Genomic DNA, 27,577 nt, shown 5'->3' with positions numbered 1-27,577 from the left:
GGCATATCTCTGCCAGTTCTCTCCCTCTAAGTACCCCATTCCCATGGACATCATTGACCACATTCAAAACAGTGGACTTACTAGTCCCTGGATCAAATATAACATCCCACCTAAAAGCTTGATGTCTAATCTCGTGTTGTCGTATAATCACCAGCTTTTCTGTATTCTAGTCAATACCAGGAGCTGATTGCAGTCAGCAAGAGTTGGCTTTATCCATATAGACCGATGGTGTCTATGGGAATGAGGCCTTAGGCCTTCAAATCAGGATTTGCTTGGTTATCATAAGGCCAAAAAGGCAGTCCTTTATCACAAGTCCCTTCCAAATGAAAGCCATAAACCACAACCACAACCCCCCACAGCCCAGACTTACCGGTCACCATTTCCATCTGATAACACATAAATGGGAAATTTATGTAAGTTTCACACACGGCTTGGAAACAAAGAACAACTGGTATAGAGTATAAGGATTCCAAATTAAGCACAATTCTTTTATTATGAACCCTTAAAAATACATTATATATAGTATTCACATTATGTACAAAACAAAGTTATATGTGTTGATATAACTTAGGTAAATATTTTAATTTATGAGACAATACACCTGCATCTGTTGCTTTATGGTTGTATTAAGGTCCTGTACACTTCCTATGAATGTGCAGACCTGATAAATGCGTTTAATGCCTGAAATTATCTTGTTGAGATAAGTATGGCCTGTGACACAGCTATGTCATAGTGTATGGCATAGGTTGGGTTTCATCTCTTGCTTGGCACTACTTAATTATACTGGGGGGAGTGATGGATTGCTATTCCTTTTTCCTCCCCCTTTTTTCATTTAAGTAATTGGGAACTGTGGCTACCAACTTACTTTATATTGCCAGTCAGTCAGGTACATAGTGAACTGGGCAGAGAACAAAGAGATCTTGAGTCAATCATTAGGTTCACAGTGATATTAAGTTAATGAACAGCCTTAAAAGATCACAACAGATGTCAAAATCCAAATGCCCACAGATCAAAACAACAGCTATAAATTGAATTGTGCTTAGTATATTATTACACAGATCCAAAATGATGCAATAATATGAAATCAAATCTTCTTTTGTGCTGTATATTCAACTCCCTCGAGTGAAACTGAAAAATGATCTACCAGTTGTTCTCCAATATTTTGGGATTCTGATTTTTACATTTCAAGTTCCATTAACATTGGTATGTCTCTTTTTTTGCTGGTATTAATAGCTAGAACATCTTGATCATGTCTCTAGGGTTTCTGTCTGTGTTTCATGTGTGGCCAGCCCCTCTGGCAGTCCAGGGGGCACATACATAGAAAATCCCAGCAACTCATCAGCAAACATGTCTACAGTGATGTCCTGGGGCAGGTTTTCCTCAATTATGTCTCCCGCTGTGGAGGGATCAAACTCATGCATCTCACTGCTGCCCCCTTCAGCATTGAACCCCAGCAGTGTTGTCAGGCACTCAGCTAGCTCATACTCTGTCATGTGTTCACCTGCAAAATTAAAGTTGGGAGCATTTCTAAATGAGCTGTTTGTTGCTACATGCTTACCTGATATTTACATCCCTTTAGGTTTGAATGCAAATTTATCTTGGAGTTAAACCACACTTTAGAGCCAACCCAATAATAAATTACTGCAAAATTATGAAAAATTATTCATATTTTAGTTAAAATATATCACTTTCACTAATGGCAACTATTCTGTCTACAAGCAAGAGCTATGGCCCTTTGAACTCTCTCTGCCTCAAGTTCACCTGCTAAGCAATAGTCTTATAATAAGTGACCACTATAAATGTGCTGTATGTCCCTGTATGCAAAATGACTTGCATTTTACCTTCCTAGAAGTTACCTAGTAGCAGCAAGAAGTGTACTGTCTGAAGCAGTGTGATAACCTTATATCTCATCTTACTGGAGCATACATAATTTGTGCCATATTTGGCAGACATCATTCACACATGCTAGTGTAATGTAACAATCCACATGGTAACATGGTCCAGATGAGACAAGCAGCAGTCTAGACTGCTACATGTACATACCCCAGCTGTCATACTATTAGCAAACAACGTGGGGTCATTATATCACTAAACTACAAATTAAAATAAAACCATGATGAAAATTTACATCAATCATAACTGACTTTGCATACACCTGGTAATTAACTCTTTATACATTACTTTAAATATGGTACTTACCGCAGAAGTATAAATATCAAATTAATAGTATATCTATTTATTAGAATTATCATCATGATTACAGTTAACAGGCAGACTTTACCAGGCATCTTAAATCAAATATATCAATATTTGCTTCAAGAAGAGATTGGTGTAGTTAGGAATTGGTAACACTAGTCCTAACGTAATAAAACACATCCTGTAGGTTACATACAGGTTGATATTGCATGCTTTAATCAAGCTAAAAAGACATGTATAATACATTATATCATAACATGCTATAAAGCACCAATCATACTAATACCTTGGTTTGAATGAATACTTTGTGCATAGAATTTAACAGTTACACTTGTCTCCAAGACATCATTTCTGTTAAACCTCCTATTTTAATACTAGTTTCATGGTATTAAAACATTAGCTCACATTATCCAAAAACACAAAACATGCAAGTTATATCAGGACAGCTCTTAACAGGTTCATGACATTTCCTCTTGAAAAGGGAAACATCAATCAGGGAAACATTAACCCTTTGCAACCATAACAACTGCCACACAGAACTATGTGTGATTACCGTACAGGCACCCAGTGACATGCAAAGTTCCTTTATTACCATGACATCCCACCTACTGCTGGTCCCAGATCAACAGATGAAGAGGGTGGATTTCAGGATCAAATTACAAACTTTTTGATCACTTTGAGTTACATGTCAAGGGTCTCTTTATCAACATCAACAGTAGTGAATACCAAAATGGTTCCAATTTGGCAGAGTTGAGGAGTTTTATTTCAACATAGCTTAGGCTGAAAATGATAAATTTTCAAAGTCAGTTACATGACTCTGACTGTCAAGAGTAAGACAAGGACTTATAATTTGTAATTTGTTGGCAGTTAAGGATATTCTCCCACTAGATGGAGACACTCTACATAGACTGCCACTGTGTGCCCCAGTGAGCAGTCAAGCCCTCCAGGTTGCGCAGCAAAGATAGCAGAGTAATGCCGTATGCCACTGGCAATTGAATTATGGAAGAACGGAATTCACCTACTGGATTCACATATGGTTTAATGATTATCTCTTTGCTGATGGACTGTATGCACTAAAGCTAGTTGTATTTTTAAGTGGGTGGGATTATCAATTAAACTATCAAGAGCTTGACTGTGATGATAATGTTGACTCATATTTTAGTTATCTTCCTAAATTGACCTGTATGACACTTATCTGGACTACTATGGATGACATTATGTGTAACAAATAGGCTTTTCAATTCATTGTAGTTTTTATGTGCTTTGACTGGCATTCCTGCCTTAAGGCCCTTGTGCCAAGTACTGCAATTTCCAGCTGAGTATGGTAATAACAATATCTGCCACAGAGAGGAACCGACAACATAACAAAATTAATATACTATTCAACTGAGAAAGAAGCCATGTACTATGATTCAATTGTATGTAGATATAGCTATTTATGAGAAGGAAAAGCATAATTAAATTCTATCAGTCTTTTGGTTGCCAATTGCATATAAAATATCTAAGTTAGTATGGTAATTAAGTGATTGCCACTGACCAAGCACATTGCCCTTGTCAGTATTCCAGTACCTCAAGTCTTTACGGGGATTACTCTTAAGATAACCCCTGAAGTCTGATTGCAATCAATCAATACTCTCAGGATTTCAGTAACAGGATAACAATATACTGAAACAGATTGGTAAGCACTACAAGGAAATGAGTATTTACAGAGAAAAATGTATTCACCTTTTATCTAAATTAGGAAGTAATTACACCATTGCTGACAATTAATTTGTAGTTCAGCTCAAGGTGGTTATATTTTTCCCAAAGATTATTTTTTTAGTATTCAACAGTTAATATTCTGCATTCTTAGGCAGCCTCTGTTTTGCCTACAAGAAAATCACTCAGGAAATGCAGAACTCTGCCAAGGCAGCTCAGTTATCATTTTAATTAATTAATTAACTAAGCAATTAAAGGATCAGAAGTTCAGAACCAATAACTAATCAATTTTATGTCAGCCCATTTCTTAATTACCTGAAAATTTTTTCAAACTCTGTTCATAAAATATCGAGTTAGGCTGTTAACTAACAAATCAACAAATGCAAAATATAACTTCTTTGGTGGAGGTACTGAAGTTAAACTATTCAAGTGTAATGAATGTCACAAGCTCTAAAGAAATAAGTTAACACCACACATGCCTCAAGATTGATTCATGCCAATCCAAACCTGTTATGCAATACACATGGTGTAATAAAAAAGTTTTGACCCTTGCGTGACTTTCCAAGAGCTTTTTGGTTTGGTGAAAGCTAAAATAAGGCTGAACTTTTTGGAAGAATCTGGGATTAAATGGAAGAAATAACAGTCTGTTGAACAACCAAACAAACACATAAATTGTATCAAATGTCAAACACTTAAGTTAAAAGACCAAATTGCAAAAACAAAAATATTTACCTTTGCTTTGCAGTAGATCTAAAAGCTCTCCCCTGTCAATGGCATAGCCTTGTTCTGTGGGCAGCCCCAGGGTCTCAAATGCTGCAGCCAGTCTTTCAGGAGACAATCCAAAAGCTGGTCGATGGTTAATATACACTGCAACATAGAAAATCAATCAAATGTAAAAAATTAATAGATTTCTTCATGGGAAATAAAAAAGCATTTTCCTTATTTTTTCCACATTTGGAAAATTGTGAATATACTGAAAATATCTACACCTTCAACTGTGTGAAAAAACAACAACATATCCAATGTTTCACCTAATCAAATTATCAGATTAACATTAACAAGGTGTGTTATTTCTACAACCTTTTAGTTCCAACTGTATATCCTCCAAGATCTTATTCCATTTATCCCTCCTCCTCCTCCTCCTTCCAAACATGAGATCAATATCACTAAGTTATACTTATCAAGATGGCTGGCTTCCACTAAGCTCACTAATGTTTATTTCCCATTCACAGACTGACACAACAGTATCATATTTAGTGCTAGATTTGGTAAAAACCAACCATCTTGCAGACATAGCTGCAGGCATATGTTGTACTTCATGGCATAAATCAGTTGTCTAACATAATCACTTTTGATTGACCATATTACAGTGATGGCAATAGAGAATTGGGGTTTTTTGCCTTACCAAATTATATACCTATTATCAAATTGCTGTCAAAATGCAGCTTTTAGGAATTTCATAACATTGTGAACCTGTTTTTTTACTTGGAATGTCTCATTTTACACCTTGTATCTAGATGAATTATTAAACTGACATTTGAAAATTAAGTACAGATTTAGTAAATTATTGATATATGTATATTTCTGGACAGAAATGCATGTTAATCATCAGACTGCAATTTATATATGAGGAAAACAATCTCTTCTTATAATAAATCAAAAAGTGTTTTATGTATAAAATAACAATCAAATGTAAAAATTTGTGGTTACATGGACTAAAACATGTATCAATATTAATCCATTGTTAGGTATATATATAGACAGTTTATTTTTTTACAATATTTGAATCTACAACTGGACTCTCAAAGTCAATGTCTATGAAGATAATGACTATGTTTGTGTCCTCCTCATAAGGACTTTTGCTGGTCACTGATGTTTTCACCTGACCCATGATAACAGATACAACAGATTTTCCCCAGCAGTTAAAATCTGAACTCCCCCCTCCTGTATATTTGAAACGGACATACTCCACCAAACACCCGTGACCAACAGAAGCTGTGCCAAGAAATTATGATATTACAGTCGCCTTTATAAACATGAACACCAGTCACACATAAAGCATGTCTTGTACATTTACAATCCAAAAAATGAACCACTGATTACTTACATCTTATAAACTCTCCTAGATCAATCTCCTCCACATATTTCCCTGTTTCAACATATTCACTGTATTTCACTTCATTCAACATGTCTTGAATCTGGAAATATATATGATGCATTGCCGTGTAATATACCATTTTATGTAAAATATTCAATGTTTTTGCTATTTACTGTTTTATATCTTTTGTACAATCATTAATAATACATGTAGTAATGAATACCAAAAAAAGGAGGGGGGTTAACAACACAAACTCAACTGAGGTATAAGCAGTAATTAAATATACCGGTAGACATCTGCTGTTGCTGTTTCCCATAAGCTGTGTAATCTCCACATGTCCAAGCACATAACTTACATATGTTTTTCTACATTTGAAAATCATCTTTAAATAAAAAAGTGGAATTTTGAAATTAAAATATATCACTAGACACAAGATGCATGTGTTCTGATGATTGATCTTAACCTGCTGACCTGGTCAACACAATCTGTGGAGTCATTAACAAATCTAATTATGGGATTATATGGCATAAATCCCAGACTCTGTTATGTACAGAGTACTTAGAAATTGTCATACCAATTTGAACAGAAATACATTTGACTCAAATGCACTTTAACCCACATCAGGAGCAAATTTAATCACAGCTGCAAGTTCTTTGATAAATTTCCACAGAGCAAAACAAGCATCCTTCTACAATGCCATTCCTTTCAGACCACATCTAAACTAATAATTTAGAAGGTCTGTAACTGCATTACCAGAAGTGTGGACAGTGAGTCGCCATGTCAAGCATTACGCAGCCAGAGTAAGAGGGTTAAGATTTTTTTAAGCCTGGCAATAGATCAGATAGCTGATAAATGTATTGTGAAGACCTGCAATTACTGCTGAACCAGGTTTAGCACAGACTTGAGAGATAAGATACTAGAAAAACTTACATGCTTTTAATATGTGGTTATTCAAGTTATTTTGGGGCACTATCAAAAAGGTTCTATTTTTGTGTTTTATATTGATTTTACCATTGCTTAAGTAAAAAATAAGTTTCACATTATTTTATTCACCCACACTGGTTGACTTTTTCACATCTACAGAGCAAAGACCGACTTTGTACAAAAATGCATCAACATGTTGTATTATCTCCCATCAAATGAGACCTACCTCTTGCTGAGATGGATAAAATCCCATGGCCATCATGACATATGGCACCTCAGATAATGGAATCTTCACAGAAACAGCTCTAGTGTCCATAGTATTCACACCTTGACTGTAAAATAAAACATTTATGCATAAAGCACTTTTCTTACAAGTAATGGAATGCTTCCATATGCCAAGACCGATTAAATTCTCCACATAGATTCGAACCCTTATGTCAACAGTAAAATTTAAAGATAAGCTTCTATACTCAACACTGTTCTTTTCAGGATATTTACCTTTTATTGAAAACAATATATACATGTATCTTGCCGAAATGTGCTTTGGTTGTTGATAAAATGTACAAAAAATTAAATATCATAATAAATAACTTGGGTCTTAGGTCAAGTACACAACTCAGTATATACAAAATTTCAAGATAGTCAATCAAGTCAACTATCAAACAGCCTATTACAAGCAAATAATTTTCACAAAATCAAGAGTTAATGTTTTGCAATGTTATACACCCACTCTACCAGCCAGATCAATTGCTCAGTAGTACAAGTGTGCCCAGAATTCTGCCAGTGCAGTGCCAATATTTTATTTCCAAGATCCAATTCTAATTTCAGCCATGGTTTCTGTATACTCTCTAGAGGGGCTCAGATCAATAGGGCAACCACAGGAGGTTAACAACCACCAGTTCATATGCTCTTCAAAGTACAGGGACCAAATAATTACTCTAAGTACACCTGGTTTAACCCAATCTTTCATTCTTATTTTCTCTCGATTTCTTCACCTTTGATAAAGGAACAGAATTTGTGATGGGAGCTCTTTTGCAGATGCAGACTATGTAACCAACTTTTCCAAAAATAAAAAGTAAACACAGACATAAATGTAAAAAAATTGAAGACAAAGAATAAAGTGGGGATACCTAAGAATAACAGTAAGATAAACAAAATATTTTTTCTGAAAATTACAATAATATAGACATAATATTTTTTCTGAAAATTTCAAAAACCTCTATTTCAACAACATGCCTAACATCATCTGTAGACACTGCATGGTATTGTTATTTGGACATCATTTGTTATGTAAACCCTTTAATAGTTCTGATGACATGAAAGTTTGTTTTAGATATGTAAAAGATTAAAAGATTCTTATACAAAACTTTAGGGTTTATAGTGCTCGAAGAATAGATTTATTTATATTATATCTTGGTGTTCAAGTTGAAATTGGTGAAATTTTCAGGCAATTTATATTTCTTTATATAGTGGCCTATTTTGACTAGAATGCCTTCAAAAACTTATTTAGAAACTTTGACTAGAATGCCTTTAAAACTTATTTAGAAGCTTAAGAAAAAAAGTAAACAACATTTCATTGACAAGCTCTCAGTGTAATATTCTTTTAGATGTTCTTACCTTCTTATTTGAGCATAATAAAAATAATTCTCCAGTTCTGCAAACAGCTCACCATCTCGACCTCCATCCAGCAGACCATAGAAAGGTATCAGGTCCTCACCTCCCATCTTTGACTGTGCCTCAAGTGCTCTGTATTCATAAAATGGCAATTAATATTTGAGGTCCAAAATTTTTTCTCCATGACTGACAGCTCCTTTCAAGTTTTGCCAGACTAAGTATTAATTGTCAAAGCATATGATAAAATCTTGTTCAAACCAAAGATTCTGTATTTATATTTAATCAAAAATTCCACCATAAGTTAAAATGCAAATCCTTATAGAAAAAAAAAAAAAAAACAGCAGTTGGCTGGTTCATCTAAATCACAAGCTGAGACCAGAATCCCAATAAAGCCATATAATAAATCCATACTTACAGCACATTGAGTTGCCACATGTGTACAGTGCAGTCTGGCCCTCCAGCAGTGAACACATATTTACCATCATAACTGCAGGCCAGGTTAGCAACCTGAAATCACAAAACGGTAATTCACAGTGATCAGCACTGATGAATACAACCGTGACCCACAGGCAGTTCCACTGTATCCTGAGCTGACAGGAAAGGTGCATTTCATCCTATGGTTTTATGAAGATCATGCTGCTCACAGTGGACCAGTTCTGTCCAACAACTATGGTACATATACCAGTCAATGCCCTGTCTTTAAACAAACCCCTAGCTGTTTTTATTCACACTGAGAACTGTTCTTTTAGATTAACAATTTTTACCTATAAAGCGTGCCATTAATTGGCAAGTTTACTGGGTATAAAACCAATAAATGAACACAGTAGAAGATACTAACAGCACAGTCAAACCAGTCACCTGGCAGACACACTTATACATGTTGGCAGTTGAGTGGGTAAACATACAGTAGTGGAGCATATGTCATAGAGCATTTGAATTCTTTCCTATAAATGTGCAAGAAGTGGGCATAAGTGCTGATTACTATTGATCTGATAGAAATATGCCTCCCCACTTGACCTTAGATATCTCTTCCACAAAACTCTTGGGGCTCCATGGACCTGTGAGAGGAGGCACTGATTTCGAAGTGAGTTGAACTGCATTAATACAACAACAAATTCAAGGGGTGGAGGGGGGGGGGGGAGAGAGAGAGAGAGAGAGAGAGAAAGAAAGAAGCTTAGGTTGCAAGAAAGAGATGGAAAGCTAACAAATAATTTTAAGGGTGTTTTTATTAAAAATTCAGGATCCCCAGGTCCCATGTGGATCCATTAGCCTTATGATAAGTCTATCACTGAACAAAATCCCAAAGTCTGCAATTTGCTTTTGTCACCAGCTTTTAGATGACAGCAAACTGCAACATAGCACTTCCTGTTGTTAAAAATCAATTTCCCTGATTGGATGAGCCAGCTATTCAAAACCCAGGTAATAATACTGCAGCTTATTTGCAAATGCTCATATGTGCATTTCTCTCTTTTTTTAATATGCCACCAGCAATATTGTTGTTTTTCTTTATGTTCTTAAAGGGATAATAACTTTTTGTTTTGACCAAAAAATGAATTTTCCTGGAGTAAACAATAATTTTCCCATACTCCAATGGTTAATGAATCCATTTTTACATTCAAAGTTAGTCCCTGTTTTTTTTCTAAAAAGTTTGTTTTTTGTTATAATCTCTTAAGAGTATAGGGTATAGCCATCAATGGAGGTCACGTGGTCTAAAGACAAGCTCAGATATCAGAATAGTAGCTATAACTGCTGTTTTTTGTGGTACAACAGAATATATTAAATTTCCATGAGTTGTTCACAATGCTTTTATTGTGAAATATAGATCTCATACGAAGAATTATTATCCCTTTTGATGCTGTTTCAAGCCAATCCACTTAAACGTGATATCATTCCACCATTTTTTTTCACTTAAAGTGAAATCACTTAGTATTACTAATGTTTAGTAAGATTGTACTTACCCCTGTAGGATGTGCTACCAGAGCCATGGCATTGTGTGGATTACCATCCAGAGGCAGCATATGGAGTCCCACCTTGTCATCATTGATGTAAGCAAGGTATCTCTTGCTGTTATCTGGGTCTGGAGTGGGGATGATTGCTATCCTGAAAAACAGAAATAACATAAAGGTATTACATTTAGGACTCCTTAACTACCTTCTGTTTAAGTTTTAGTTTTACTGCTGTTTTCATACATCTCACAAGTCTCACACAACCCACCAATATTCACAACACCACGTTTACATTTTGTGTTTCCATGCACAACTACAGGTTTCTGACTCAGCTAGAGAGGAATCTTGGCATGATTTTTACTAGATTTTGTTTCCTAGATTGAAGGAAAAAATAAAGTATATTTGAGTTTTTATAAGTGTTAATTTTCCAAATTAATGTTACAATCATCAAATTATAATAAGAGTTTTTGATGAAGAGTAGACTTCAATGCAAACTAATTGAAAGGAAGATTGCTGGACAAATGTACATGATTTTGATTCAGTGCATTGTGAAAACGAGACATGAAAACCTGGATGCAAGGTCACTCTATAAGAAAACTTGTCGCTGTGTGGAAACCTGTAAAAATGCTCAGAATCATGAACTGTATCAGTAGTGTTGAGCAAAATATCTGTGGGTTGTTCATAAAATTGTTACACAGGCAGAACACCAGTAATGCTCAGGCACTTGCAGTACTTAAGCAGCACTGGTATTATTAAGATACTGCCCTGTTAATGAGCAAGTGATACAGTTGCTCAAAGTATTTGCTTTTTTAAATCTGAAGTTACATTTGTATTGCAGACAGGGTGACTCTTCTCAGCATCATCCTTCATTGTGGGCAGCCTGATTAAGCCACGATTAAGCTAAGGTCACCAAAGGTAGCAAAAGTAATCCTTTCTTCCATCTACTTGTCATCCTTGCTGCTAAGCACAGAACGAAACTAACTCAGAAAGCAATAGGAATACACCTGCTACCAGTGGTACTCAACTTAATTAGGAGGCCTGCAGCTAAGAATGGCCAAACTTATCGGCAATGTGAATAAGACTAGGGCTATAAAATATTCTGAATAAACCTCTGTGGGACTTAAGTGTGTGTGTGTGTGTGTGTGTGTATGTGTGTGTGTGTGTGCACGCGTGCACTTGCAAACATTTAACTTTTTTTTTTTTGTATACTCACTTTTGGATTGGAGACCCATATGTTGGCCCCAAAAGGGTTTTCCTGCACATTTTGGTGGTGGAATTATACAGCTTGAATTTGTACTGCAAAGAAAGCGTGTTTCACTATCACTTTTTTCAATAAATGCACATGTCTGATACATGAATACAAGCATGACATATGGACTTGCTTTCAACAGAAAACTAATTAGCTAACTTTTCATTTTTGACAGCTGTGTCTTTACAACAGAGATAAAACACCACCTTGGTTACAACACTTTAAATCTTTCATTTACCAAACAACACTGCTATATGGAATTACTTTTCCAAAATGGATAACATTTAACTTTTAATGATATGATACTGTACAATTTTTATTTCTTATCCATCATATTTATACTATAGATCTAAAACAACAACAATACCACATTTTATTGGGTACACTGATGATAACTTGTCATACAAAGAAAACAATGTATAATAACTGCATGAGGTTTAAAAATCACTATGTCACCTGCTCAATGTAAAAAAAGCTAAATTATTCACCATTGTGTGATCTATCAATTTTAAATGCTGCTGGTACCAATATTGTAACGCTTCACTGCTTTGTTTGTTCAACAACTGCTGCACAATTAGGAAATGAACCGATCAAATGGTGTCAGTTTTATAATGAAATACCGTCCATCCTCATGGATTTGGAATCTGCCGCTAGAGACATTATTAACTCTCATAACATGGACAGTCATAATTCTTGCAAGACCTAATCAAATTTGTAACTCTGTTTCACTAAACAAAACAAAGACAATGTCAATACATCATTGTCAGTGGTGAGACTAGAATACAACTTGTGATTTTCTGTTTGAGCTAATACTATATTGCTTCAGTGCTTGATTTAACTGCAGTTTTATTTAACAAAATCAACGAAGAACAAAAAAATTAACAAGTTCCGAATCTTTGAAAAGCTTATTTGTAGTACAGTTGGCAATAAACATATCTGAAAAGCTTTATTACCATGTATACAAGATACTTCGTATTCTGACTCACATTCCAAATGTATGCCTGAGATTATTTTTGAAATTTAAATCATTTATCTTTTCCATCCTCACTGATTACATAAATATCTACACAGTAATAAGTTTTTGGCTTTGGTTTACAATACTGATAGTTCACAATCATTCAAAAAAATAAAATAAAACAAAAAATTCAATATACATCTAAATTTCACTATCAAATTTATACTGTGCCTTACCTGGTCATTTACTGTGAGAATGAAGTGTTCTTTCTTGAGAGCTGGATACCACGTGAGACACAGTGGCTGGGCACTCTGTTCTATCCTGTCAGACTCCATTACACGCAGGTCATCCTTGCCACTATTCTGCAAGTCATATTCCACCTGGGAGAAGAAGAACATGTCTGAATTGACCTTCACTTTTTAACCATTTGTTTAGGTGTAAATGTTTATGTACTATTTTAGACTTTACATTTGAATTTTTAGATCCACTTTTAGATTTTTTAGACTTTTACTTTTTTTCACACTTTTCGACAGCAATTATCAAAAATATAATGGTAGTCATGATGCAAAAAGGTTAGAACCAATACTGACTGTCATTGTACTGTGAAAAGACACTGTAGTGGATGGTTCAAATTGATGTCATTTACAGCTGGTGGGTATCATACTCGTAGGTGAAGTGAGCAGGTTTTTGCCAAACTTTAGACTGTCGCATTATTATACTCTTTTTAATCAAATATTCAATTACATATGGCGAAACTCAATAAAAAGAAAACAAGGCTCATTAAGCATCCAATAATATTACAACATAAATACTTAATGAGTAGTGAGCTCAAGTCATAAAATATTGGTGAGTTTAATGTATGACCAAGCAATCACACCAATTCCAATAACATGGTCTTCATCCTGAGCTTATGTATTTGTACTTACAAGCACTCTGTCTGCTCCCAAGGACATAAGCCTAGGTAGATTGGAATCTAACTGGACTCCAAATATCAAGTCTTTGATGAGCTTGTAATGAGCTCGATGTCTGCCTAAGTAGATCCAAGGTTCTTCTCCATCTGTGTGCTGTGCTTTGAATACTGACACAGTGCACTCCCCATCCTAGAGCACAGATGCAGTCTTACATTAGGGGGTATTGGTCTCTAATATTTGTTGACCATTTGTAGTGAAAAGAACATGTAAACGCAGATACTTTTGACTTTGTAGATTTTGTTAAAAGCATCAAGTGTTGGTGTAAGAGAAAAATCTACTTGATTACAACTGTACTTATTTAAATTGAAACATAACCCTGTATGAGCTTGCAAACAATATCCTAACAGTGCACTTGAGCAAGCAGAAAATAAATTATTTAAGATATTGATAAATTTTAGTTTTGAAGAAAATTAATGGAAAACTCTTGAATTATTAAACAGTTCATCATCACAATTTAAAGTGCTTTAGACAAAATTGCTTCAATCACTATTAAATATCCTGCTAACAAAAAGACAAATGATCAAATGAAAAATGATAAGAAAAAAAATTACACACTGTACATAATTTTACAACTGAGTAGCTGTATCATGCACAGAGAATACATAGTACTTACTGCAGTTGCCAAATACTGAGAATCATGAGAGAAAGCACAGTGTGTAATGACATCTCTGGCATAGCGGAAAGGCTCACTGCACTCATCTTGTAAATCAAATGCATTCACCACATTAACTGCTCCATTCATGAAACCCACAGCTTAAAAGGTAAAACAAAAAAGTTTAAATATGCTCTATTTCTTAACAATAAGAATAAACATATTAAACCACTGCTGATACATGAAACAAATTGTACTTAGATGAACCAGATACCTTTCATTTAATCAATCTAATCTATGTCAAGGAAGATGGCACAGAAAAACATAATGGATATGTCATGCATTTCCTGATACTAGTTACCGTTATTATTGGTAGTAATTGCAATCACTAATGGATTATTTCATTGATTTGAAAAATGCTTCCATTATAAATTGCTTTCGAGGAATATTGCAACACAACCCAAATGAACTCAACATTAGGATAACATTACTTTAGATGAACAACATCTGGTTGCATTTAGCAATGTTTTTTTTTTATGTTATTGATAAGTGTTTATATAGATATTCATGACCAAAACATGGTTGTGGGAAAGATTTTTGTCACCTAAGCTTATTTTCAATGGGAGTTACAAGGGCCCTTTTAACATCAGAGCAGTTTTTAGAGTTTAAATTATAAGTGCAGGGTTTTAAGCATGAGGGATAGCTGAATTATCCCTTTCAGAAAACCAGAGAGATTCCCTTTGATGGTTTTGACATTTAATTAAACTGAAAAAATGAGTTGATGCTGAGTGTCTACAGGATGCCAGATCTGCTGGGGGCTTGGCTGATCTTGGTGATTACACCAATGCAACTCATTTATCACAGCATATACTTGTCATTTATAATTTTGTCCTTAATAAAAATTCATATACCTACATATATGTATATAGCATTTAAAGCCGGTTTCTTTCATATGAAAGCCTTGTTCATTTAATTGTTATTGGAAATCCTGATAAGATATAATGCATAACTAAGCAAGTGACTAAATATCATATTATGGTGTTTTCAGTATTTCAGTCATATAATTCTATTGACATTTATATATGTATATTGAATATCATTATATATAATTCTAAACTGTGACTTCAATACCAATTTTGTAACTTCGGGTTAATGTGCAAGTGAATAACACCTGAAACCTCTTGACTTTAGGTTAAAAGGTAAACTTGTCTGTGGCAGTAGCTCTTGATTACCTGCTGGACATGGCACACTACCAACTCTTTCTACAGAGATCATATACAATGGTAACAGACTTAAACATAAAAATGTGTCACATTAACACATCACCAGAAACAAACAGTATCTATGAAAGAATCATAATTATGAACGAGACACCCACCAAATATCATGCATTTTACTACATTTTCTGTCTTGAATACACATGAACATAACCAAAGGAATTTCCTCTGGCTTTTGTTATGTTAAATCTATATATTTGTGTGATAAAACTTATCACCATGGCTCTGGAAACATTCAAGTCTCAAACAAACAAAAAACCAATCAATATAAACCTAAATTTTTCTTCACATTAAGATTAAAGATCAGCTTTAATAATTATGTCAAAAGTTTAAAGATTATGTTTTAAGAAAGTATCAAAAAATATGGAAAAAATTATCAAACCACCTTTACTAGTACCATGTGTCTATCTGAATGGGTGTGTACTCAAAAACAAAAAAGCACATAACAGTGCTACAACTAACTGGCATTTGAAGTAAGTCTGATTTCAAATATATAACTCTAGTAAGTTTCAGTAAAAGCAAATGCATGCACATGCAACATCAAAACAGAAGGCGTAAGTATTTTTTTTCAAAATTACTTTTGATTTGGAAATAAATATATATACTAAATAGATAAAAATAAATAATTAAATTCTTGACTGAACAATATTTCTTGGTATGTAAAAAAATAAAAGAGAAAAGAAGAAATTTCTTACCTATAAAAGATCCTGTAGGATCAAATGAACAACATCTGATCATGTTTCCTCTCTCAAAGTACCGGGAAGCTATCACAATTCTAGAATAAAAAGTGTGGTTTGTAACACTACCTCAAATAATTAAAAAAGCTTAATCTTTTCAAACAAGCATGTAGTAATAAATCATGCAGTGTCAATCATTCTTTCATCATTTTTATAACTGGCTTCATTGCAGAATCACAAGGAAATTTGTGATTGCAAAAATAATTATAGAGTCTGTTATTTTCAATAATATTATTGTAATAAAATAATTACCTTTTTTCATAGTCCCAAAGCTTTAATAGACCTGAATAACTGCCCATGGCTATCTGTGGTCTGAAAGTAAAGCAGTATTATATTAGGTAATATCAAAAAAGACGGTTGCTTCATGAGTTTTATCCCCGTGTTTTAATTACTACAAATGTCTGAAACTTGAAAGTAAGAATTAACAATGCCCCTCATGAGTTAGGAATTCTTTTCTTGTATGCCCTATGGAATTCATGGATTTTCATTGATTTATACTAAATCAACAATAAGCATTACATACTCTTAATTTAATTTGTGCAAAAGAGTAATGTAATTCCTTATGTGCTTTCTAAAGAGGAAAGTGCTTAAACTTGATGACCACTGACATCTGAATTAATTTTTTTTCTCCACAGAGTGATAACTAGAATCATACCTACCTAAAAGGATGAGCAGCCAGAGCATGGACAGAAGCATCATGATCACGGTGAATCACCTAAAAAAAAACAAAGCTATATAGAAACTACTGACACGTGTTCATCTGATTTCTGTCCCGTCAAAACATCTCACACAAAACAATGACCAACCCATTGATTTTCTGACATTTGTCAATTTGTAATGCAGTGCTCAGTAGGTTGGGAACAATACGGAAGATTATCATTTACATTGGTGAGATAACTTGTTTCTAAAAAAACTGACTCATTGATTAAATTTCATCCTTGACTCACAAGTTCATTTTTATTTTCACTCAAACATCAAATTTAATATGGTGCTTTCTCTTATTGAATTTGTCCTTTTTTATTATCACAACAGCTTACATTCCATTTTAAAATGCATTGGTCTATAATGTTCTGAGATCAGATAAACAACCACAAGCTGTTAAAATATACTCTCAGAGATGTCTGTATCACATCTGCAGTTCTATTCTGCCTTTGCTGTTTAGCTTTACCAAGAAATCAATCTCACTTTTTAAAATACAGAAAGCAAGCAGAGGTAAATCTCATAGGAGAAAAAACATGGATTATGTTTTCAGTTAATTGTTCATTTTAGTTAATACACAGACATAGTTACATGCGTAAACTTACATCAATGATAGTTCCCTGTGTAGTTATATGTCCATAAACAGCTGTAGAGGTACCAACAACAAAGTCTCGGATGATAAGCTTCTGTGCCTTGATTGTAGCATCTGCTGGATATTCCCTTTGGTCTTTCAGTCTGTTTCAAATAGAAAATTGAACAGTTAGATGAAAATGTGTCTGATGTTATGGTAGGGAGCATTCAGTGGACACATCAGACACTATTTTGGTCAGTCCAACTCTGTGGTGGCTCTCGTTAAGTGCAATTGGCTTAATTGAATGCCAAGCCTCCTCTAGCAGCTAGGGGGTAAATTTATTTGGGTTAATTACTCCCTAGCTGCTTAAGAAGGCATGTCAGACAATTAACCTGATTCCACAGATTGTACTTAACGAGAATCCCCTGCAGAGTTGGATCAACCCAACTAGTAACATGTGTCTATCAGAATGGGTTCTTACTCAAAAACTAAAATGCGTACAATAGTGCTACAACTAACTGGCATATGAAGTATGTCTGATTTCAAATATATAACATGGTTAACTGTTTATAAGAAAAGCCTTTAACTGTTAGTTAAAATTCAATAAAATGTCATTAGCACTAGGGAACTTAACATGCAGTATACTGTTTAATGAAATCCAATGCCTGCTAGTCAATGATCAGAGACCCATCTTGGCTTGATGTACATGTAAGATAATCTGGCAGTTATCAATGTTTTAATAATTGGTGAGCTATTGTTTTCTGCTTACATTATATTACTGAAAAAATATTTTACTCTTTCTTTTTTCAGTCTTATATTGAGAAAATCTAAGATTTTACCTGAGAATACAAAAAAATTCTGACAAATATTTAAAGGGTGGTGAATATCCTACAACATTTAAAATGCTAACCTCAAACTCTGATGCTGTCCAAATTGCTCCTCCTCCCATGTATCCTCAGTTCTATAATGGAAAAGTGCAGTGCATATTGCAAATGAGAGTGCCGTGAAATGAACACCAGTGAGTTAGTGGGCTATTACTCAATCAGAAAAACATTATCTGCTATGAACATGAAAACAAACTACACATTATCTCTGCTGTGACACTTCATGTTACACGTGCATTACTATTATTACCTGTGAAATAACACCAAGTGTGGTACACTGAAACTCAAGCAATAATGACAGTGAAATGTGTATTAAATAAACACAAGTGATAGTGTTATTAATGACATTATCATCAGTGCCAGCTTTTTACTCAATGAACACTGTTCTCACCTGTCATGAAATTGGGGATCACAAGCAAAAGAGATGGAACTGATAGGCCCCAGATTGAAATCTTGATACCTGTCACAATGAAATATCATACTTCAATTTGGATAAGTCACAATTATGACACGTGGCGCAGGAAATCATACAGATGAATGATAAGAAAATAACCATGATGCTATGCCAACAACTTCTAAAACAATATATCTTATTGAAAGCCCAAGAAATTAAGGGTAAAACACACTGAATATACATCTATTAATAACACTGTTAATCATACACTTGTAGTAATGCTGAACTAATTCTTACCACATAATCAGCTTAAGTGTCTGGTCTAGGAAGCGAACGTGGCCTAAGACATCCCCTGTTACAATATATCTGGAAATAGAATTACGCAACATTAGGCTTCGTTCACATGGAATGTCTATTTTCTAAAAATCTATTTTCTATTCGCGCTATCTTATGATCACGGTCTGTGCCCCGAATATCCCGCCGCGTAATTACTGGCAGCGCGAGCCAGTTACTTATAGTAACTTATAGTAACTGGCTCGCGCTGCCAGTAATTACGCTGCGGGATATTCAGGGCACAGACCGTGATCATCACCCTGAGCTTCAGAGCTGACTTGACACTAACCTTTTCACTGTAGCCTATCTCCATCGTGTCAAGTAACCTCTGACGAAAATAGTTTGACCTAGTTTATATAAGCCAATCAAATCCATGTTTCAAAATTTTTCACCAAAGTTTGGTGAAAACGCTGATTGGTTAACCGTCAATCGGCAATCCTCGGCTGATTCCGCAAGCTCCATACTAACAACATAGTTATTGTCGAGTGCGGAGACATCCGAGTAGTTCCGAGTGTATTACCGTACACAAAGAAAGCAAGGCGAGTGACTACGAAAAAGAATGTGTTAAGTTATCTCTTGATTCTTTGCAAAATATGAGTAAATCGGAATTGAAACCATAGGGTCTAGCAGTTTGAGGCCCTGCATCATTATCTACTGAGAGTCGATGTTATTTGCGTGCTGCCCACAGGTTACGGCAAGTCCCTGATATTCAGCCTTATCTTTGATTGGTCCGGATTTGAACAAAGCGCGCTTTGACTCGTTCGCGTTCATTGGCTAGATCGTTTAATGAGTCATTGAGTGCGGGCTTTTAAATTTGATTGGCGGGCGGCGGAGGCAATCGAATCTGGTCAGAGGTTACTTGACACGATGGAGATAGGCTACAGTGAAAAGGTTAGTGTCAAGTTAGCTCTGAAGCTCAGGGTGGTGATCATAAGACATACTGCGAATAGAAAATAAAATTTAGAAAATAGACATTGCATGTGAATGAAGCCTTAGTCTGACCGCAAAGAACATCAGTCTAAAAAATTAACATAAACCAATGAGAATTGTGAAAAGTATGGAAAACAGCAATTTTTATAACAAGCTACAAAAACATTATTCATGCTACTTCTATTTTACGTAGGGTGAGAAAGCATTTTGCTGTACTGAAAAAAAAATGAAAATAAAATTAACAGGAGGGAAAAAAACACACTGCTATCAAACCATTTACCCTCTGTGATTCAATATTGCAAATGCTTATCATCAGAGATATATGTCTGTAAACACTTACCCGTCAGTTGTAGTAAGAACATTGATTGCTCTATCTTGCAGCTTAACAAGCTTCAGTGCTTTCTTGTCTGGTGAAGGATCAGTGCTGACAACTGAAAATACAAAACGGTTTCACCGCACATTAAGTGTTTCTGTACATGCACTTGACTATCTAATAGATCTATGATCACCATCATGTCTTTTGTCAAAATGTCATGTCTTCCAGTTGTACATAAAGTACATATTTCTTACACATACTACAAGGATGAATTGCTGTAGTAAAATGTGAAATCAGTTGCAATGATACCTAAGACTCAGAAGTATTTTTGAAGGGGTAATGCAACTGTAATACATGGGTCATGACTACTATATAAACAACAGTTATATCACCTAATAAAGACTACTATTAAACTAATAAATATATTGCAAAAACCTCAATTTTTCAGTAAAATTGAGTTGGTATAATTATTTTACCAACTCAGTTTTACAGAATAGAACCCATACATCTGATACAAAATACTGTTCTCACCTTTAGTTAATGGTTTGTTATTGTCCCATACCACCAGGTTACCCACTGATGTTGCTGTGAGTGCTCTTGAACTGTTGGTTTGGTAGATGGTCTGACTGTATCGACCTACTTGCTTGTTGAAATCCTCATCTTGTAGAGGTGGGGCAAAGTACTCCAACTGACCTGAGGACTACAATACCAAGGCCCAAACCATATAAGATACCATGGATATTAAGTGAATATTGTTCAACTGATTCAGTAGTTTTTAAGGCTGTCAAACATAGATGATACAATAAGGCTCCGTTCACATGGAAAATCTATTTTCTAAAAATCTGAAAATCTATTTTTGGTATCTTGTGATCACGGTCTGTGCCCTGGATACCTCGCGGCGTAATTACTGGCAGCGCGAGCAAGTTACTTCCAAAGCTGTAATTAATTCTCGGCTGCGCTCGGAGGAGATTCTGATACCTTGATGCAAGCGCAGTAGGAAGTTAGAAAGTAAATGGCGGTCACGGTTGCTTTGAAAATTGTGTTTGTCGATTTTGTGCAACAACAAGACGAAGAAGGTGAAGACCTTATACACATGACAGATATGAGTGCAACCATCATGATCCGATGGCAAGCGATGCATCAAGGTATCAGAATCTCCTCCGAGCGCAGCCGAGAATTAATTACAGCTATGGAAGTAACTCGCTCGCGCTGCCAGTAATTACGCCGCGGGGTATCCAGGGCACAGACCGTGATCACAGGATACCGAAAATAGATTTTTAGATTTTTAGAAAATAGATTTTCCATGTAAACGGAGCCTAAGTATGTTTACTAGAGTCTAGAGTAAATTTAAAAGTGTGGAAACCATGATAGTTTGCACTTTGCATAAATTAAAATGTCTGTCTTTTCTATGCTCATAATTTGGTTGAACAATATGGTTTTGCAGGTCTCAGTTGTAGTAGTTGAGCTCAAGGAAACCACAATTACAAGAATGATGAATGGTATACCAAACTAAGCAACAGAAACCTGAAAAACTTCATTATTGGGAAAAATCATAATGAAATGTTATCTTGTTCTGAATACCAACTGGTTTTGTTCACATACCCAAGAATAAAAGATGACTTGGCTTTCACTGTTGCTGACCAGCTGGAAGGTATCATCTGGGTTGAAATGAATGTAGTGCTGAAAAAAAAAAAGAAATACCTATGAATATTATCTTTGAAACTTGAAAACAGAATCTGGATAGCACTCCTTGACTCACCACACTATTTTTAAAGAATTCCATAATGATTTCTTTATTTTCTTTTAATAAGAACTAGCAGTTTCCAAGAACATAATTCTGTTGATCACCACAACAGTTGTACAATCTAAGAAAACTTAATGAATAACTTACATGTATTATTTTTGAAAATGCAAGCAGTTTCCAAGAATAGAAATCTGTTGATCACCAGTCATTAAAAAACATATAGAGAAACTATAAACGAAAAAAAATTTAACATAAGCTGCAAAATGAAAATAGTGACAAAAATTTATTTCCTTGTTTTTCATACCTGATGCCCATACTCTGCCTTGAGGTTTGTTTTACACACAGGCTTCTCTCCATCAACAGTCCAGTCCCAAATACTCAGAGTCTGGATAAAATTATTCATATCATAAATGTTGATATACTAGACTGTTTAAGTATCAGGCAGTACCATTTATCAATAAAAGTCCAATTGAGGTAGTTATGATTGTCAACACTTATTGGTATTGATAACATATACGTCACAAAAACAAAAAATGAGTAATTGCTCCAAATTTCAGACCTTTCACTAAAGCTACCATTTAATTTTTCATCATATACAAATAAACATCTTTAAAGACTTAAATCTGCTAAAACTACAACAGAACATAGCAGATTTATCATAAAGTATTATATTTAGACAGTGTTGTTCTGTGTAGACTGTGAAGTGATTTCTGTTCATTTTTACCTGATCCTCTGCAGCACTGATGGTTGCTATGTATTTGGCATCTGGAGTCATAGCAATGGCTGCCACCCCTACCTCAGGGTGTGGATCAAAAAGTGTTTGAACTGGTACACTAAAATAGTTAAAGGCATAATTAAAGGCAATGCTTTTATATAGCATCACAAACATTTGCAAACCAAAGACTAAAATATAGTTGGTAATGGGTAGCTTCACATTATACAGCATGCATAACTGTACCAAAGTGTCAGTCTGGGATGTTTTTGATTTCATCAACAATATTTACCTAAACGAAAATTGCCTTAAAATATATAAAAAGCAGTATGTGCACAGCTACCAATAAAATCAATGCACACCTCCTCTGATTTGGCTTACCCTGATGATGTATCCCAGATGATAACCAAGTTATCTCTTCCTTTGTCTGCTGTTACCAACCATCTTTTGTCTGCACTAGTGCACATACAGGACAGAGGGTTGCACTGGAAAGAAAACAGAACCTTTTACACATATCAGAAACATTAATACACAAGTACAATTTTCAGCATAACATGTTAAGAAATTATTAAGTTGATATCTTATGAATATTATATATATGTATGAATTAAATTTCTAAAAATAAGTATAAAATAAACAGTATTAAGTAAATATATAAAAATTATATTCTTAAAAATATATATTAAACAACTAGAATTCTGTACATAAAATTCATATTTATGTAACTTACATGTCCTTGTAATATCTTTTGTGTGTTATCCCTAAAGTTGTACAAAATACCAGCATGTGCACAAGCATATGCTATCATCTTTCTGTTTGGATCTGTCAAGTTGAGAACTGGGATATTTTTGTTCATACCAAATGACCATATTAGGTTCTGGAAAGTGTGTTAACCATGATAAAATAAACGGAATAATGACCCTACACAACAACCAAACAATTACAAAAAAGAAAACAATATTAATATATTGATTTTTCAAATATATTTAGACAAACATTTTTGACACATCTTATCAATATTCAATTTAGCATCTTTGCTTGCATTTTTCTGGTTGTAAGTAATTTTTATATAACATAAGCAATGGATAACCAGTTTAAATCAATGGGACCCCCCTCCCCCCCCCAAAAAAAAAAAAAAAAAAAAAAATCTTAGAATATAGTCAAATATGAAGAACTGGTAACCCTATATATATATATATATATATATATATATATATATATATATATATATATATATATATATATATCACAAAAAAGAAAAAAACATTGGAAGCAAATGAAAAAACAGGAGCAACATACTTACATAGGACTTTACCATTTATTAAAGATACACTTTAAGTAATAGCTATCCACCTACCAAGGCAGAAAATGGTGATTCATCCACAGGTACATCTGCATCCACTGTAAGTATATTCTGTGTTTGTGATGGCTGGTGAGGTGCTGGTGGTGCATCAGGTGGTGGTGGTGGTGGCACTTCTTCTGTTGGAACTTGAGCACCATCAGCAGAACCCTCTGTTGGCAGTTCTGATTGTGGTGCAGCAGTTTGTTCTAATGGTTGTACTGCTGGTGATTCTGCTGCCGGTGGTGATACTGCATTAACAGTTGGCTCAGGCGGAGTAGGCGGTTTGAGATCAGCAGGCTGCTGTGGTACCTCAGAAGGAGTAGGTGGTTTAGGTGAGTCAAGTTGTATGGGCGGTGGAGGTCCTGCCATTCTGGGAGCATCCGGTGCCTCAGGGGGAGTAGGTGGCTTTTCAGCAGGTGGTGAAGTTGCTTTTTCATCAGCATCTGTTTCAGAAGGTCCCATTCCCTGGTTTTCTGCAGCTGCTGATGTTGGTGGTTTATCTGTACCAACAACCCCTTCCTCATGCTCATCTTGTGCTTGTTCTGGGGTGTTGTCAGTAGCTGCTGGTTCTTGGGTGTTGTCAGTAGCGGCAGGTTCTTGGGTGTTGTCAGTAGCTGCTGGTTCTTGGGTGTTGTCAGCAGCTGCTGGTTCTTGGGTGTTGTCAGCAGCTGCTGGTTCTTGGGAATCATTGGTAGCTACTGTTTCCTTAGGCTCCTCTCCTGCATCCACCTTTTCTACATCATCAGGTGATGGGGCTTTCTCGCCCTCACTCTTATTTGATGGATCTGATGGATCTTTCTCTTCCTCTTTAATATCTGTTACAATGGGAGTAGGGGCTTTTTCGGCAGCTTCTGTATCAGCTTCTGCAGTTTTCGCCTGCTCAGTTTCATCCACACCTCCCTCACCATCTTCTGTGGCTGCAGGTGCTGTAGCTTCTACAGACGTTTCACCAGTGTTCACAACAGCACCTTCCGCCTCTGTTGGAGCTGTATCCACTACTTCGTTTTGAGCTGTGGATTCTTCAGACTGATCTGCTTTTTGTTCAGATTCAGCATTTTTCTGTTCCGCTTCATGAACCGCCTCTTTTGCTTCAGTTTCATTTGTCTCACCAACTTCAGCCGGTGCTGAAGCCTTTTCTTCGTCTGCCATGACTGTGACACTTTCAACTTAGCTATGTGGTTCTAAACGAATTTTTACGCGATAAACCTTGTTACTTGGTCGATTCTTTGATAAATATGACAAACGATATAGTCATAATAACTCACAATTTTGCTTTCCTGTTGAGAAGCCTCAAATTTACAAAATTTCCTCGCTTTTTAAAACCTACTTGCCCATCCAATTTCACTAGTCGCCAAGGAGACGTTGTTTACAGCGTATTGCGCATTATTTTGCGCATCATATATGGGTACGTGAAATAAAGACAATGTCGTAAATATTAATACCAGGATTCAAATTAACAATTGTTGTAGGGATATTTTTGAATAGGAAAGCATTTTGTGTACACTGTGTGTTTCAAAGTTTAATATTCAATTTTTATTTTTAAACTCTATTATTTCATGTTTATTACGACATATTTTTTGCGGCATCGCCGGTGAAAGATGATCACGATTCCGATTGCTGCGTTGCTTGTGATATTATTTTTGGGTATTCATAAATTTATTAGATTCATATCTCCAGCTGGGAAGACTTTTATTTCATCACACGATGTTTTAATTGTTACAGCGCATCCTGATGACGAATGCATGTTTTTTAGCCCTACTATATTCCAGCTTCGAAAAACGGGGCATGAGGTACATCTCCTTTGTCTGTCATCAGGTAAAGTCTGGATAAAACATTGAAACAAACATTGTTAACTTTTGTTTTCCCGTCTATGTTTAATACACACAATTTTGGGCAATAGTTTGTTTGGGGACTGGCTGTTCAGATGGGTTAACCTGGGATTGCCGATTCTCTAAAGCTTGATATTGTAGGGAGGATTGAATTTTATTAGGATATGGAATTATTGAAAATAATGTCTCAGATACTGTCATACATGTATTTAAAAACATTCAGAATCATTGTGATGGTTTTATGTCTTTTGAGACCAGATAATGTATTTATATAAAGCTTTGTTTTATCATCATTCCAGGAAATTATAACCAAAAAGGAGATATAAGGAAAAAAGAGTTACAGAAGAGCTGTGCAATACTTGGTATACCTTTGAAAAATGTTACAGTGCTAGATCATAGGTTAGCTTTTGTTAATTCTTATTAATATAAATGTAAACTAGGTGTACAAAATGATGGTTCCTTAAGTAAAGTGTGATTAGAGGCTTAGATGCATGGGTGAATGAAAACCCAATTCACAAATATTATTGTATATTTAACAATCTATAGTTACAGGATTTTACTAACTTTTTATCACCAAAAGAATCCCTAGAATGCTGATTTTCATTTCATTCCAAATTTGATAAATAACCATAGATAAGATTTTGACTGAACAATATTTTGGTATATTTAGCTTTGAACAAAAGATAATTTTAGTGGTTTTTGCCTACATACTGAGTAATTATCTTTTCATTTGTTACCCTTTTGTAGCTCTTTGCCAGATGATCCTAATTTTAACTGGGATCCATTAATAGTGGCAGATGTTGTTCAGCAGCATATCAAAGAATTCTCCATTGGTTGTGTATGTATTTTATTATTTTATTTATTTAATTTTCTTTCATATTTTGCACGAAATTTGGTTCATGTAAATTTATAAAAAAGTTAAATGATGCGTGCTCAGTTAAATTTATTTATATTTGATCATTGAACAGTCAAAGTCTTTACTGTCATCTGACTTTATCGTGACCAGCTGTGCACTGCCCTGAAGCTGATGTATTGTCAATATCATTGTTCAGATATATGTGCTGTCTAGGATCAATACAGCATATAAGGCTCAGCCAGGAACTGGAGACAAGCTTCTTCACCTATAGAGTCTGTACACTGTGGGGTTACTGTAACCTAAATTTCATTAATTATAAGTACTTTAAAGTAACTCTGCATTGGATTTTGACCTCCAAAAGTTCCTTTTTTCTGCAAAAAGTCTGTGCATTTAACTTATATTTATTATAAATAAGCATGTGCAAACACCATATTCTCATTATAAAGATGCCCTTTTTGATTTATATTGTTTTGCAGGTAATAACCTTTGATGGGTATGGTGTTAGTGGGCATAGAAATCATATTGCAGTATATCATGGAGTGAAGTAAGCATTTATAGACATGCATGTGTAATGGTAACAATTTCTTTCCATGTACAGTCGAAAATTTTTAAACATTAAAAATGTTATGCATCACTTGGAAAATCACTTGTAATCATTGTACTTACACCCCATTTCCATAGATTTTTAGATCGATCTATCCCTGTGGGGA

The 27,577-nt window shown here is 34.9% G+C and overlaps 2 protein-coding genes across 3 annotated transcripts in view; one reads left to right on the top strand and one right to left on the bottom strand.

Moving 5' to 3' along the window:
• Positions 1 to 474: 474 nt before the first annotated feature.
• On the bottom strand, positions 475 to 25,560 carry LOC106178097 (cilia- and flagella-associated protein 251). Of its 2 annotated transcripts, XM_013561129.2 has the most exons (26): positions 24,198 to 25,560; positions 23,571 to 23,717; positions 23,222 to 23,325; positions 22,853 to 22,961; positions 22,433 to 22,513; positions 21,987 to 22,064; positions 20,916 to 21,084; positions 20,409 to 20,499; positions 19,103 to 19,171; positions 18,803 to 18,871; positions 18,438 to 18,488; positions 17,562 to 17,691; positions 16,917 to 16,972; positions 16,510 to 16,569; positions 16,216 to 16,295; positions 14,265 to 14,404; positions 13,607 to 13,780; positions 12,917 to 13,060; positions 11,690 to 11,772; positions 10,489 to 10,630; positions 8,946 to 9,037; positions 8,534 to 8,662; positions 7,143 to 7,248; positions 6,002 to 6,092; positions 4,627 to 4,761; positions 475 to 1,501 (listed from the first exon to the last, which is right to left on the bottom strand). In XM_013561129.2, the coding sequence occupies exons 1-26, from the start codon at positions 25,329 to 25,331 to the stop codon at positions 1,248 to 1,250; spliced, it is 3,918 nt and encodes a 1,305-aa protein (XP_013416583.2). In that variant the 5' UTR covers positions 25,332 to 25,560; the 3' UTR covers positions 475 to 1,247. The 2 variants fall into 2 exon arrangements, with proteins under 2 accessions (XP_013416583.2, XP_013416584.2); XM_013561130.2 differs by lacking the exon at positions 18,438 to 18,488.
• Positions 25,561 to 25,744: 184 nt separating this feature from the next.
• Positions 25,745 to 27,577, top strand: part of LOC106178096 (N-acetylglucosaminyl-phosphatidylinositol de-N-acetylase) — a 3,394-nt gene continuing 1,561 nt past the window's right edge. Inside the window, exons 1-4 of the mRNA XM_013561128.3 lie at positions 25,745 to 25,997; positions 26,311 to 26,410; positions 26,759 to 26,849; positions 27,344 to 27,411. Of these exons, the coding sequence (XP_013416582.1) occupies positions 25,781 to 25,997; positions 26,311 to 26,410; positions 26,759 to 26,849; positions 27,344 to 27,411 (476 nt within the window). The 5' untranslated portion in view covers positions 25,745 to 25,780. The remainder of the gene's footprint in view (positions 25,998 to 26,310; positions 26,411 to 26,758; positions 26,850 to 27,343; positions 27,412 to 27,577) is intronic.

This window comes from Lingula anatina, chromosome 1, assembly GCF_051362555.1.
Source record: "Lingula anatina isolate TDL-2025a chromosome 1, LinAna3.0, whole genome shotgun sequence".
NCBI classification, from domain to species: domain Eukaryota; kingdom Metazoa; phylum Brachiopoda; class Lingulata; order Lingulida; family Lingulidae; genus Lingula; species Lingula anatina.
This window is presented reverse-complemented; position numbering and strand designations above follow the sequence as displayed.

Coding starts and splice junctions, on each gene's coding strand:
- LOC106178097 (XM_013561129.2), bottom strand. CDS start 25,331: ATGGCAGACGAAGAAAAGGCTTCAGCACCGGCTGAAGTTGGTGAGACA. Junction 22,065..22,432: donor AGGCAGAGTATGGGCATCAG/GTATGAAAAACA, acceptor TTTTTTTTTCAG/CACTACATTCATTTCAACCC. Junction 21,085..21,986: donor AAGTCATCTTTTATTCTTGG/GTATGTGAACAA, acceptor TTGGTATTGTAG/TCCTCAGGTCAGTTGGAGTA.